Source organism: Aspergillus puulaauensis, chromosome 1 (assembly GCF_016861865.1).
Source record: "Aspergillus puulaauensis MK2 DNA, chromosome 1, nearly complete sequence".
Taxonomy (NCBI): Eukaryota; Fungi; Ascomycota; class Eurotiomycetes; order Eurotiales; family Aspergillaceae; genus Aspergillus; species Aspergillus puulaauensis.
In genome coordinates this window covers 4,773,312-4,787,195 of record NC_054857.1, presented here as the reverse complement: position 1 = coordinate 4,787,195, position 13,884 = coordinate 4,773,312, and the positions used below count along the sequence as shown (strand labels likewise).

Below are 13,884 nucleotides of genomic sequence, written 5' to 3'. Positions count from 1 at the left end.
GTACATAGACCAATCAGCAACAGCAACATATAACCGTCGTCGCTGTTCAAATTTTCCTTTTACCTCAAAACATGAACCACATCAGCAGTTAAACATATTTAGCTGCTAAAGAGCCTCTTCGCAGCTGCAGTGGGAGATACAGCGGCTGAGGTGGGAGAGAGAGATGCAGATGGCGAGAACGAGGCCGAGGCGGATCCGGAGGACGAGGGGCCAGGACCAAGGGCTGCGGAGCTTCGGTTTCCAACGCTGCCAACGAGAGGTCCAATGAAGAAGGGCTGGCCGCAAGGACTCGAAGGCGCCGTCACGCAGTCACCAAGGAATTGGCCAAGTCGTCCAGGTTGGTCGCCGGTGCCGAGAACGTACTGGGGGTTGTAGGCGGGCAAAAGAGAGGAGCTGTTGGACGGGAAAACAACACCAGACTGCTGGGTAGCGAGCCAAGTAGCGTCCGCAGTGTGTTGCGCTGCCAGTCTAGCAAGGATAAACGAGACCTCCGGAGACTGGGTGTAGCCGGTAGCACCGAGGAGGGCACTGGAGGCATCGGACTCAAGACGAAGGGCGTTCTTCACGTACTCCTCGCCACTGGAAGAGCTCGGGAATGAGAAGCTGCAGGATGGGCTCGAGAAGCCGGGAACCTTAGAGGCGACCTGCTGAATGGCACGAACGCCCAAGCGGTTCTGTCTCTGGATGCCTCTGAGGTTCTGGGCATACTCCGCCCTCGAACTGTTGGTAGCACCGGAAAAGAAGGTCTGGTTGAGTGGCTGGTTGCTATAGAATCCCTCGAGCAAACTCTGGATTGCCCAAGCGTATTCAACAACTTCGGCGTCTGACGACTGAGGGGAGCAGCTGCCAGAGCTCTGAGCAACCGCAGACCCCGCAAGCAGGAGACCGTTCAAGACAGAGAAGAAGCGCATGATGACTTGGGTGACGGTCGTAAGTAGATCTGGGTGGGAATATTATAGCGAATGTGAGATGGGAGAGAAATAGATCAGCAGATCGACAGCGGAATTGAAAGCCTATATAAGTAGAAACTGTATGGCACATGGGGCCCACTAGGTCCGTCAAAATTCTTCGCCGTCAAGACGACGTGGATGCAACTGTATGATGCAATCCAAAAAGCAATACTTGAGGGAAATCAAGGCCATCTTCTCCAGGAGGCGCAGATGTTCCACGGGGTTCTTGCATCACGACGTGCTCAAGTTGGGACGAACTAGGCCCTCTCATAGGCGGGGAGGGCCTCCCAATATGCCCACCCTTGGATGCGGACTTCTCATCCACTGTTGTGATATGGCAGTGTGTACCGAGTGGATGGGTCAAGACTTGCAGAAATGGCCACCGTGATATCATGACATGGGGTCCCGGCAGTCCTGGATAGGATGGAGAGGACGCGGACTGCCGACTCATTCCACAGTCCGGAGCAACGGGCCCTTATTCCCCTTCCGATGGAAAAAAATAGCACGTTCGGTGGATCTAGATCAAGGTTTTGGATGCGCAATCTTCACCTGGTCCCGTCATTGACATCCAAGGCAGATTAACCTGCGGATCGACCGGAGAACACAACCATAGATACGATCCACACTAAGCCCTATCTGGATCTATGAGACGATACCACGTGACCTTATTCTCACCGGATCCCGGGACTTCCGGGGATTTCCTGTTCTCTCGGGACTACGTTAGGCTTGCAATGACAGCACTATTTAGATGAGGTTTCATCCAGTTTCATTTGTTAATCAAACTATGCGAAGTGTACGATGTAGTATCCAGTGACCAAAGATAACACTCACTACCTGAGTGACAGTTACACAAACAATTTAAAAGATTTAAGCCAAGTGACACGCGAAAACATCGACCAAGTCTGAATGCAAATTCACTCCGGGGAGATTTACATGGCCTGGGCAAGGATACCACCGGCTTTGAATGTGGTGGAGCCAGCAGCCACAGAGCCGCTCTTGTAGCCACCCTCGGCGACGATCTCACTGTAGTTAGTGGAGCCACCACCGTTCCAGGCGAGGAGCTAGCAAGTTGAGTTAGTGTGGATTCCATAAATATTTATCAAGAGCAACTTACGTTGGGTGTGTCAGAAGGAATATCAGTCAGGGCGCCTTCGGTGGCAATAGAGATAAGGTCCTTCTTGAGCTTCTCGGGGGTGAAGTCAACAGCGAAAGCAGAGTCCTTTGATGGCTGGAGGGAAACAAAGTAGGCCAAGAGACCAGCAATGTGAGGAGAGGCCATGGAAGTTCCAGAGATGGTGTTGACGGCGTGCTTGCTACCAATCCAGGTAGAGAGGATGTTGAGACCGGGAGCGAAGATATCCGTGCACTTGCCGTAGTTGGAGAAGTAAGCGCGCTCATCAGCGAGGGTTGAGGCTCCAACAGTAACGGCCTTCTCAGCCGCGGCAGGAGAGTAGCCGCACGCATCAGCGTTGTCATTACCAGCCGCAACAGCGAAGTGGAGACCAGCCTCAACACCAGCATTCACAGCATCCTCGAGGGTCTTTGATTTGCCGCCGCCAAGACTCATGTTGGCAACGCTACCCTTGAAGCCCTTGCCCTTCTTGGCCTTCTTGAGATGAGCTTCAACAGCCCACTCAACGCCCTGAACGACGTCGGCCATGGTACCAGAGCCGCTCGATCTCAAAACCTTGACAGCATAGATGTTTGCCTTCTTAGATACACCGTACTTCTCTCCGGCAATAGTGCCTGAGCAGTGGGTTCCGTGTCCATTGCCATCTACATCCTCATCGTTGGTAGGGATGGTTTTGCCCCAGAAAGCACGGCCTCCAAAGTCTGCGTGATCAACGTTGATACCGGTATCAATCGTGTAGACATCAACGCCCTCGCCTCCTTCGGAAGCGTAGAGGTACTTGTTGAATGTACCGAAACTGAGCCTGTCCCGGTGGGAAATACGAGCCAAACCCCAAGGGGCGTTCTTCTCGACGGACGAATCTTCCATAGTATGAACCTCTGAGTTTCGCTCAATGTATTCGACCTATATAGCTGCAGCGTCAGGAACCGTAGCTCAGATAAGCTCAGCAAGTTCACTTACATCGGGGTGGTTGCGGATCTCTTCGATCGTGTCTTCATGGAAATGACCAGTGTAACCCATCAGAGATCCTGCGATATTGAACGTGTCCTTCAGACCATCAAAGAGCTCTTCGCCAAATCCAAATTCCAAGCCGAGGAATCGCTTCTTTAGGTCCGACCGTCCAAGCTGCTGCCCATGGATGTCCTGCACCCAGCTGTGGTGAGCGAAGGCCGCGTCAGAACCTACATGCTTCTTGAAGACGACAATGTAAGAGTCTGGAATTTCTTTCGCATTTGTGGAGGAAAGGACAGGAGCAGCTCCGTTGTGGATGGAGTCGACAACAACGGGCGAAGCTGCAGCGAGCAGCGGCAGGAGCGAAAGGCCGAGAATGCCTTTCATGATGGGTAGTAAAGATGTGGAAAAACTCGACAAAACAAAAAGAATACGGTGATCAAAGACTGGAACAGAGATACAGCGATCTAGAGAAGATGATGGAGAGATGAAGATGGATAGAGAGTGATGGGGAGGTTGGATGGGGGAAGATGAGGAGGAAACGCCCGAGCTACTTATCAGCTGCACCCTTGAATGATGATGCAACCGGATTACGGTAATTTACGGACCAGGTGACTTTGCGAATCGGGTCTTGACTGGCTGTCGATCCGCCGCGATATGCGAGGTGGGGCACCTGGGGTAAAATACATACCGCCCATGCCTATCAATTACAGCTATGGCGGCAGTACGTGTCCCGGTCACGCCTGATAAGCTTACCTGAGCAGCAACAGCCGGGGAACGAGCAGCATCCCAAGCGCAGCTATATGTGCGATGTAGGACCTCAAGATAGCTATGTTCTGTAACTTATAATCCAAACGATAAAGACAAACCTATAATCAATAATATGCCGCGCGGCATTCACAAGCGCCCTCGTCATGTGGGTGACTCATCAGACCCCAAGCTCCAGGCACCAGGAGCGTGAGCCGTGAGGAACTTGGGGAGTTCCCTCCCACCTAGAGCAGTTTAGCGTGTTACAAGACGAAACTGGTCACTCGGCCAACTTCCCATTCAACCAAGCCAAGCCTGCGACTTCGCTGCTGATTGCTGATCTCGCCTCATTCTGCCATCCGATGATCGATGATGGCATTCAAGCCAGAGCAGGCTTGCGAACCGACTTCAGACTGTTTTGTGCTCGCTGAGCTTTTGATTTTCTTGCAGCCTTGCTGTTGAATCCTGTTTGTTTCGTGCCGAGACTACCTCCTTCGTAGACATTTTGTTGACTCCTTGGTTGAACTATCAACTGAGGGATACTGAAGGAAATGCGGAGTAATTAACTGGTGGAGTATATTCTCGTCAGCACGAAATGTGATTCCTCTTTGTCTAAATTTTGGGTGATTGAAGACACAGGTGTGACCCAAGAAGCAACCATGCTTGGTCTTCACAACTTAGGTTATTAAGTATTATATAGAAGGCTGGGCCCCTGCCTTGAATATAGCCCTTCCAAGGTATCACCAGCCTTGGGCACGGGCCTTGGAGATTACCTTTGATAAGCAAAATCCAACTCAAAGCACACCTGACGAGAGACAGAATATCCCTGATATAACACATTAGCATCGCGTCAAATACGCCTAACCTGGAATCAGATTATACTATGACAGTGAGACACGGAAATCTGCATTTATTTATATATGTAAATACTTGCGTTGTTATTGTTGCTCCACACCGCGCTGATAATCGCCATTCACTACATTACAACTACAAGAGAGCCCTGAGCAGCAGCCCTCATAGTTTATTAAAGGTACCTATTTACTACGTATTCTATATGGCCGATCAGACCTGGGAAGCTTGATCATGGCTGGGGGAGCTGCGATAAGCCACACCAGGTCTTATCGATACCAGCGGCCCGCCAGTGGCAGTCTGGCCAGATAAGTGGGACACTGGGATCCCGCTTGTCACCTGAGTAATCTGGAGCGATCGTTGCTTCAGCCTCTAGCCAAACGACACTGCCCCGTTTGTTGGCGACCGGCGGTATTTGGAGCTTTGCTGCCGATTGACGAAAAGCAACAGAGTCCACAAACTTCAGGTATTTCGTTGCTGTTGTCCTGGCTCAGTGCAATTGCTGATATTCCGGCAAAACAGGCTTTCCGTCCCGCCTTTCCACTTTTGCCCTTCGTCGACGACGCCACATTCCTTCCAACAGCTTACCTGGACTTGCAAATGAGGATTGTTCCGACCTTTGTCAAAGTGAAGGTTTGTGTCTGATGGTCGCTGGCTGTCAGATAGGTAGCTGGGGAGATTCCGCGGCGCAATGAACCGGGCCGTTTCCAACCTGTCGCCGCACTCTTCGCCTACCAAACGCTCATCTGCCGAGTTAGCACCAGTTGTCGACGAGCTAAATACTATATGCGATGACTATGCTGCTGATTTCAACCTGACCGCTGCAGCTACCGAGTGTCTGCTGCGACTCCGCCACACACTCATCGATAATCCACACCCCGAGGAAGCGAAGGAATCATTCCGGCAACTGAACGGCTTTCAAACGCTCCTAAGTTTGATCAGGAAGCTTTCCGACACTTATGACCCGGTTACACAAACAAAGGAAGATAGAAAATGTCTGCTGGCGGTCTACAAGGATTGTCTGACCGTTCTGGCTGAATGTTTGAGGGGCCACTTGGGGAATAAAAGGCACTTTGCGACTCGGATTCCCGGTGGGGGCCAAACAGCTTTAGAAGAGGCCTTGACCGTCTTGATCCTAAAGCTGGATGCCGCCCAAGGCGATGTTGAATATCTCTGTGGCAGTATCCTGGCAGCAGCATTGTGTCAAGAAACCGTCGTAGATATTTTCACGGCACTCACGACAAAATTTCAGAGCGCAGACGGATCAGAAGTGTCTTATGGGGCTGTTAAAAAAGAAGTTGAACGACTCATAGGAGATTCGGAGACGATTGAAGCGCCAGAACTTCTGGGGCCGTTCCTCCGAGTATGGTTGAAGGAAACCTCTCCATTCAAGCCTGAGCAAACACTCCAGAGGCTGGCTATACCAGCATGCCTCTACCAGCTTGCCTCTATGTCTCAACGAAATGTCATGACTTTGCATGATACCGGGGTATTGAGCCTTATTCTCCCAATTTTGTTCGGTGAAGATCTTCCCGAAGCGGAGAAGTTATTTTACCAGGATCTTGCCCGAGAATTGTGCACCCAAGGGACAAGAAATGTGGATGATGCCGTATATCTTTACAAGAATGCCCATAAATGCCAGAGGACACTGAGGTTTCTTGTGGATGCACTCAAACGCTCCAAAGAGCCTCCATTCATTCAATTTGATCTCTCATTGCATGGGTTTTGTTCCTTGGAATTCTCGACACTGGGCCGTTCGTTTCCTCCTGTTACATCGGCTGGATACACTTTCGCGGTCTGGGCTCGCTTTGACCAATTTGATCCTAGTACGCATACCACCATTTTCGGCGCATTCGACTCGAGCCAAACATGTTTTCTCCTAGCGTACCTTGAGAAAGACACTCGGAACTTCATTTTGCAAACATCTATCAAGGGCTCACGTCCAAGTGTGCGATTTAAGTCTATGGCGTTTGAGCCTAATAGGTGGTACCATATCTGCGTTGTCCACAAGAAGCAAAGACCGCCGTCATCCCATTCGCGCGCGTCTTTGTTTGTTAATGGGGAATTTGTCGAGCAGTTAAGGATTGAGTACCCATGTGCGCCATTAGCCACTGCTCCGAACCGCTCACCCCGAGTTCAAGCTTTTCTTGGAACTCCGCGAGACCTTGCCATGAGAATTGGGAAAGGGGTATCGTCTAGTCGGTGGTCATTAGCTAATGCTATTCTCTTTGGTGAGGCCTATAGCGACGATATGATTGCAGTATTCTATCACCTGGGCCCTCGATATTATGGCAACTTTCAAGATTGTCTCGGGTCTTTCCAGACCTACAGAGCATCGGCAACACTAAATCTCCGTAATGAACACCTACATCCTGGTAAAGAAGAACAGTCAGATATTGTGACTGCCATTCGACGAAAAGCAAGCACCCTTGTTCGTGAAGGTGTTATCTTCTTTAACGTCTCGCCGTGGTCTATCCTTGACGACAATGACAGTAATACTACAGACGAATCCCAGCTTATCAAGTCTCTTTCAAAACAAGCTACGAAGAACCTAAACCAACTAACCAAAGCCGGTGGCAACGCAATCGCTGTCAATGGAGCAAGCCCTGCTATCAATGATGCTCTAACTCAAGCTAATGGCGTTGGAGTTCTGACAGGTGACCCGGTAATAACCTCACCACGCTCCCTCGATGATATGAGTTGGCAGGTTGGCGGTTGCACCGCGGTACATTTAAGCCTGATCCATGCAGCAGCCACCGTCGAGTCCACTCTTCTTGCGGTAGAAGCGTTATATGAGGCGGTCCAAGACAACTGGCGAAACAGTGAAGCGATGGAGAAAGAAAATGGGTATGGAATTCTTGCAACTCTTTTACGGGAGAAACTTGGTTGGGGCTGGGGAAGTTTCACCACTTCAACCAGGACGGCCGCTGTCTGCTCCAACAATGAACAACGATCTGCCCTGTCTCTTGAACTTCTACGCTTGACCTTGAGATTTGTTGGGTACGAGTTTGACCAGCCAAACCGCTCCATCATCACAAACCCGCTCGCCTATAGGGTATTACTCGTGGACCTGGAAATTTGGAGGCATGGTGAACTCCCTGTCGTGGAGTTGTACTACTCACAGTTTTGCGTTTTTGCAAGCGAGAGCCAGTTCCGTCGGTTTAACTCCAAGCGGCTCGCGAGAATGCGTAAGTTCCAAATATTTGCAGTTTGAAATATCTAGCTCACAAAAACTAGGCGTTAACAAGAAGTTGCTCGAGGCCCTAAAAGGTGGAAGCTTCACGCCAGAAATACTGCGACCCTTCACTTCCGCCTTTAGCTCGCTGATGGAAAACACTTTATCAGCGGATTTGCTTCGTTCTCTGGCGCTTTTTATCACGTACTCCCTGCACAAACCTAAAGAACCAAGCGGGCTGCATAAAAAGAAAAGTATTCGGTTCAGGGCCAATTCAGGCGCACGGCCCGCCTCAACTGATGATGGGAAAAGCATGCCAACCATCAAGGTTGCTATTGAGATGCTCCGCATGTTTTGTTCTCTACTCTGCGACTCTCACGATATCGGGCCAATAAAGAAATTTGCTAAAACGGTTACAAACAAGGTACGTGGATGTGGAGACTCGGCCTATCATATCTGACTCTATTATAGTGGCTTCTATATCTCATGTGTGAGGACGAGCCAGAAATAGTTGTTCTGGCGACTCGGATACTGGCCCGAGTTATTGTTACCAGCGGCAACACGTATACTAAGAGGTTTCACGAAAAGAGTGGTGGGTATGTTATCATGCGAGGCTGCATGAAACGATGGTGGAATATACCTGCCTTGTGGCCTCTTTGTTTTTCTATTTTCTTTGGACTCGACCTTGGCACAGCGATGGCTGAGAAGACCTTTGACTGTGCTTCACTTTTCGAAGTATTGATGGGGAACGAAACCGAGGTCTGCTTCCCTGAGATGTTTCCTGTTATTACAGAAATGATACAGAGTGCGCTGAGGAAGTCTGTTGTGGCTCATGGGGATTCGCATGGGCTTGACATAGACCAGATTGCTAAACCCCTCATGGCCTACCCCATACCGGTTGACACAAGTGATCAGGAAGCTTCGCTCCTGGCTACAGTCATTGAATTCCTCGCTGGCTTACATCTAAATTCCGAGGGATTCCGTGAATATATGGCGCAGTCCGAGTACATCCCACACCTGCTTGCGGCCCTATTTCCGGTTGTCGTTGGTTCAGATTCTGTGAGCGCAGACATTGAATTGTCCTACCGTATCAGTGGCCTTGGCCTTGATGATAGGGACCCCACCAGCCCTCCTCAATCCAGCGGTGCGAGCGAGCTGCATACGACGACTGTTGAGAATCCGGTGACTCGCGACGGAGCTAGTGGGTCTCTACCCCGTTCATCGTCCTTCATCCTTGTATCATCGGACCGCGGGAAATATCCCCGCGCGCCTTTGCGGATAAAACATACCTTTGGACCCGGAAGCGTCAATATTGAGGGAACGACTGAACATCCATCCATTCAACGGATCTTATGCCTCATATTGTCTATACTTTCAGAACAGCTCCTTGAGCGGAAGGATTTCTCCGGACTGGGGCTTTTCTCAAAGACCCCGCCAGGCTTCCCTGAACACCAGGCATATTTCAACTCGTGGGTGCTAAGAAAACTCCTTCAAACGTTGCAAAACGTGGTGTTCTCCAAAACCGAATTGCTGGCGGAACCACGGATCATCACTAACATAGGGCGTCTCACAACTCATTTAACAGAAGCAACACTCGAGGGATGGTTTGTGGACGGCGCAATCGCGACTCTTGAATTCGCGGGAACAATCCTGGAATACCTTCAACGACCGGACATCTCGAGTTTGAAGAGCATAAGGCTGTGTAGCCAGATAATTGCGACAATTCACTCGAACGTATTCCGTGTTATCCTAGTTCAACTTTCCGAAACACAGGGGACAGATGCGCTGGCTTTTTTCAAACGTCTATCCTATTGGCAAGTGGTGCTTTTGCAGGCGGGAGAATCTCAATCGGACTATTTGCAGTTGCTATGCTACCTACTTTACACTAAACTTATTGACAAAGACAACGACGTGCGTGTGGCTGCTGCAGGTCTTTTCAGAGTTATCATGGTTCAGAAGCCAACCGAGCTGTTTATGATATTACATCATGCAGCGGGCCCCCTTCAGGAACGTCTTTCGGGAGGGTTCGAAGATCTCGTCGGCATGGACGATACTGCCTTCTTGCAATGGATAGACGACCAATTGGAGGACCTGGATTCCTTGTTTTTGGGAAATATTTCAAAATATTGGGAGGAGTTCATTCAAGAACAAAACACAAATGTTGAAAATTCCTCACGTAACCGAATGTCAAAACGGCATGAAAAATTGAAGCAGCTGAGCCAGCTTGAGAAGTCTAGGGATGAATTAATGCGCAGACACGAAGTCACGTTCCCTCATTGGATCTCGAATATTACCGCTTCCGAGCTGTTGAGATATCAGAGAGCTTTGCAAGACCAGCAGGATACCCATGTGTTTATGTTGAACTCATTTTCTCGGCTGACCTTGGACTTGCGGCGATATGGTGGTCTCTTAGCCGAAGAAGCGGAGAGGAAATGGCGACTTGACCAAACTGAAGGGAGGAGCCGTATGCGACTTCGTATAGTCCCCGACGAGTCGGGGGAGAGGCAGGACTATCAACCGAAACGTAAAGCCTCAGAACCGCCAGCGATGAAAATGGATGCGGCAGGGCCCTCCTCAGAGGCAGACACTCTTGCTTTACATCCTGCGCCTCTCGATGATGAACGATCGGATAACAATTCTCAAGGCATTGCCCCGGAGAATGGTAGTGTCATGGAGGAAAGTTTCGAGATGATCGACGACCCGAAAGCGGACCTCGAAGATTATGAAGACAAGAACCGGAAAGTCATGAGAAGTCTACACCGCGGTGATCAAGTCGAAAATCTTTGCAACGTGTCTCGCATTGTTGGTCTTGAAGCCTTTGAAGGCCTGCTAATCCAGGGTAAAGATCACATCTACATTCTTGATAACTTCTTCCAACGATGTGATGGTGAAATTGTCAATGTTTCACAGGCTCCCAGTGACGAGCGCGATCCGTATGTCCGAATGATTGCTGGTAGAGAAGCAAGCGAACGCAAGCCACAGCAATACGAAACTAGGAGCTGGAAATGGACGGACCTGGTCAGCGTGTCTAAAAGACGATTCCTGTTCCGTGATGTGTCTCTCGAGATATTCTTCACCGATGGAAACAGCTATTTGTTGACGCTTATTTCGTCTAAAGCTCGAGATCTTCTATGCAACCAACTTGCGAACAAGGCTCCTCAGGTGACAGGAAGTGTTGGACACTCGCGGCCGGAGGATGTTTGGAGATTCGAGACACTTCGAAGTTCTGACGATGCGCCGCAGTCGCTTGGCTCGAAATTCGCTAGTGTCTTCGGTCATTCACCAGTGTACCCGGCGACTCGTAAATGGGTAAAGGGGGAGATCTCCAACTTCCATTACCTGATGTTAATAAACACCCTTGCTGGGAGGACATTCAACGACTTGACACAATACCCTGTTTTCCCCTGGGTAATTGCCGACTATACAAGTCAGGAACTGGATCTGACCAATCCGAAGAGTTTCCGTGACCTGTCCAAGCCTATGGGCTGTCAGACACCTGAGCGCGAGGCCGAGTTTAGAGAACGGTACCAAGCCTTTGCAGAAATGGGTGACGGTGATACCCCGCCGTTCCATTTCGGCACTCACTACTCCTCGGCGATGATCGTGAGCTCATATCTGATTCGACTACAACCCTTCGTGAAATCATATCTCTTGTTGCAGGGAGGAACATTCGACCATGCTGACCGTCTTTTCTACTCTGTCAGGAAGGCTTGGGAGTCTGCCTCGCGAGGTAACATGTCGGATGTGAGAGAATTGATTCCCGAATTTTTCTACCTCCCTGAATTCCTGGTCAATTCCAATAAGTACGACTTTGGGGTTCTGCAAAACATGGCGACCACGATTGACTCGGTGGAATTACCGCCGTGGGCAAAGGGGGACCCCCAGATATTCATCGCCAAGAACCGAGAAGCACTGGAAAGCCATTATGTGACGCGGAATCTACATCACTGGATTGACTTGGTCTTTGGATGCAAGCAGAAAGGCGAGGCTGCCGTTGAGGCAGTAAATGTCTTCCACCATCTGTCCTACCAAGGTGCTAAGGATGTCGACACCATCGATGATCCCGTAGAACGACTCGCCACGATAGGGATTATACACAACTTTGGACAAACGCCACACCAGATCTTCAATCGACCTCATCCCCAGAGCGAAGCACATAAACACAAGATACCGCGATTAGATTCTCTCGCTGAGTCACTTACCCAGCAGCCCCTTTCACTTCTTGGTAAGCTCTCCTACACATGGTGCCGCCGCTGTTTAGTCTCCTTTAACATTGAACTTTTCTAGAAACCGGGGAGCGAGTTTCATCTCTATGCATGAAGCATGACCGGCTATTATGCACCGCTGCCTTACGGCTGAATATACCACCAACTTATGACAAGTATTTGGAATGGGGTTTCTTCGATGGGAGCATTAGATTCTACTCCGCAGATAATCGAAAGGTGGGAACAAATATGTCATGTGTCTTAGGAGAAAGCTGCTAATTAACGAACAGCTACTCGGCCACTTCGAGCACCTCCACGTGAGCCAGCTGGCAGCTGTGGTTTTCGCCGATTCCCGAACATTGGTTACCGCAGGCACTGACTGCACCATCTCAATATGGACGTTCACAGCAACAGCAAAATCCGTAGATCTACAACCTGCTGGGTCCTTATTTGGGCATCATACGCCAGTGACCGTGCTCGCGGTATCGCGGTCGTTTAGTACTCTATTATCCGCCTCGGTTGACGGCCAACTCATGCTTTGGGATCTGAACCGTCAGTGCTTTGTCCGTGAACTTCCAAACAACGGACCCGTCGATGTAAGTTTCACCCTTTCCGTATTTATAATTCCTAGCCAGCTAATTTGAACCCAGTGCGCTCGAATCAACGACGTGACCGGTGAAATCGCAGTTTGTCGAGGAAACCGCGTCAGCCTTTACACTCTGAATGGAGCTGCATTGCTTGAACAAGCTGTCTGCGATTCAGCCGATGACAAGGCACTGTCGTGCGTCTTCTACGAAGGGGTGGGAGATGAGTGGCAAGGGCGCGAGTTACTCTTTACCGGCCATAAACGAGGAGTCGTCAACGTAAGTAGCGGCGAGAAACAGTCTGGTTGGCAAACATGGTACTGAGATATCGCAGGTTTGGAACAAAATGATCCGAAACAGCCGCTTTGAGTTGGAGTTGATTCGCCAGCTCCATCACGTCGACAATAACCGTGACAATGGGGCAAATATCTCTGCAGGTATCAGCTGTATCCTAGCACTCCCCCACGTGGTGTATACTGGGGATGAGATGGGAAGAGTGGTAAGTGGCGATAGAGTATTTGGAGCCAAAAGTCTTGTACACCGTTGCTGACATTTCCTAGTACGAATGGAGTTGTGTCCAACGCCGATAGTCCCCGATAGATTTTGTTGAGTTAGTTACCGGTGACTCGAATCCAAAGGCGTCATGCCTGATAAACTCCGTATTCAACCGTGGGGTGGCTGTGCTTGATGTTTTCCCCTATTTTACCGAAAGCTACGACCTCCTGCTTTTATTCTTTAGATCTGAGCATTTCCAATTGCCGATGAGCTGCCCCCGGTTGAATAATAATAATAGATATGGGCGGCTACTCTTCCCTAAAAGGGAAATCTTGCAAAAGTCACTGCTACGACGGGTATACTCTGTTGTACGGAGCACAACACTCCTATAGAAAACAGAACCTTACTGAACTCCGGGGCACTCGGCCTTGATGGCGATGATGGGGGAAGTGGAGATGAGGCTAACCACAGGATGCATATCGTTAGCCTGTCACGCTCTCACGGACACCTGATTCCGGTGAAAGAAAAGGCCCTGGATCGCTGCATGTGTGGGAGTGGGAAACGGAGTGGAGTGGATCGGCCATGCGTTGCCGGAGCACACTGGACCGAGTAAGAGAGGAAAAACAGAGGGCCATCTCCGGGGAGATGTCTGATATTTTGCATAGCATTGACGGACAATAGACGAGTATAGCAATTAATGAGCGCCATCCGGCGAGTACAGTCGGATGAGGAATGAAAATCAACTATCAAAAGAAGCTCTTATCCAAGCCATTCTGCATTATTATTATTGTCAACT

At 49.9% G+C, this 13,884-nt stretch overlaps 4 protein-coding genes across 4 annotated transcripts; 1 reads left to right on the top strand and 3 right to left on the bottom strand.

The window, feature by feature from the left end:
- Positions 1-98: 98 nt before the first annotated feature.
- Positions 99-911, bottom strand: APUU_11892S (uncharacterized protein; the record flags this gene model as incomplete). Its single annotated transcript, XM_041698032.1, has 1 exon — positions 99-911. One exon carries the CDS (start codon positions 909-911, stop codon positions 99-101), a length of 813 nt encoding a protein of 270 aa, XP_041551258.1.
- Positions 912-1,074: 163 nt separating this feature from the next.
- APUU_11891S (uncharacterized protein) lies at positions 1,075-1,401 on the bottom strand (the record flags this gene model as incomplete). The annotated part of the gene is made up of 1 exon (XM_041698031.1): positions 1,075-1,401. One exon carries the CDS (start codon positions 1,399-1,401, stop codon positions 1,075-1,077), a length of 327 nt encoding a protein of 108 aa, XP_041551257.1.
- Positions 1,402-1,879: 478 nt separating this feature from the next.
- On the bottom strand, positions 1,880-3,420 carry SUB8 (S8 family peptidase; the record flags this gene model as incomplete). The annotated part of the gene is made up of 3 exons (XM_041698030.1): positions 1,880-2,011; positions 2,065-2,985; positions 3,043-3,420. 3 exons carry the CDS (start codon positions 3,418-3,420, stop codon positions 1,880-1,882), a joined length of 1,431 nt encoding a protein of 476 aa, XP_041551256.1.
- A 1,900-nt stretch (positions 3,421-5,320) lies between these two features.
- APUU_11889A (Beige/BEACH domain protein) lies at positions 5,321-13,183 on the top strand (the record flags this gene model as incomplete). The annotated part of the gene is made up of 8 exons (XM_041698028.1): positions 5,321-7,817; positions 7,867-8,228; positions 8,276-12,029; positions 12,092-12,246; positions 12,300-12,605; positions 12,660-12,872; positions 12,928-13,092; positions 13,154-13,183. 8 exons carry the CDS (start codon positions 5,321-5,323, stop codon positions 13,181-13,183), a joined length of 7,482 nt encoding a protein of 2,493 aa, XP_041551255.1.
- Between the last annotated feature and the right edge of the window lie 701 nt (positions 13,184-13,884).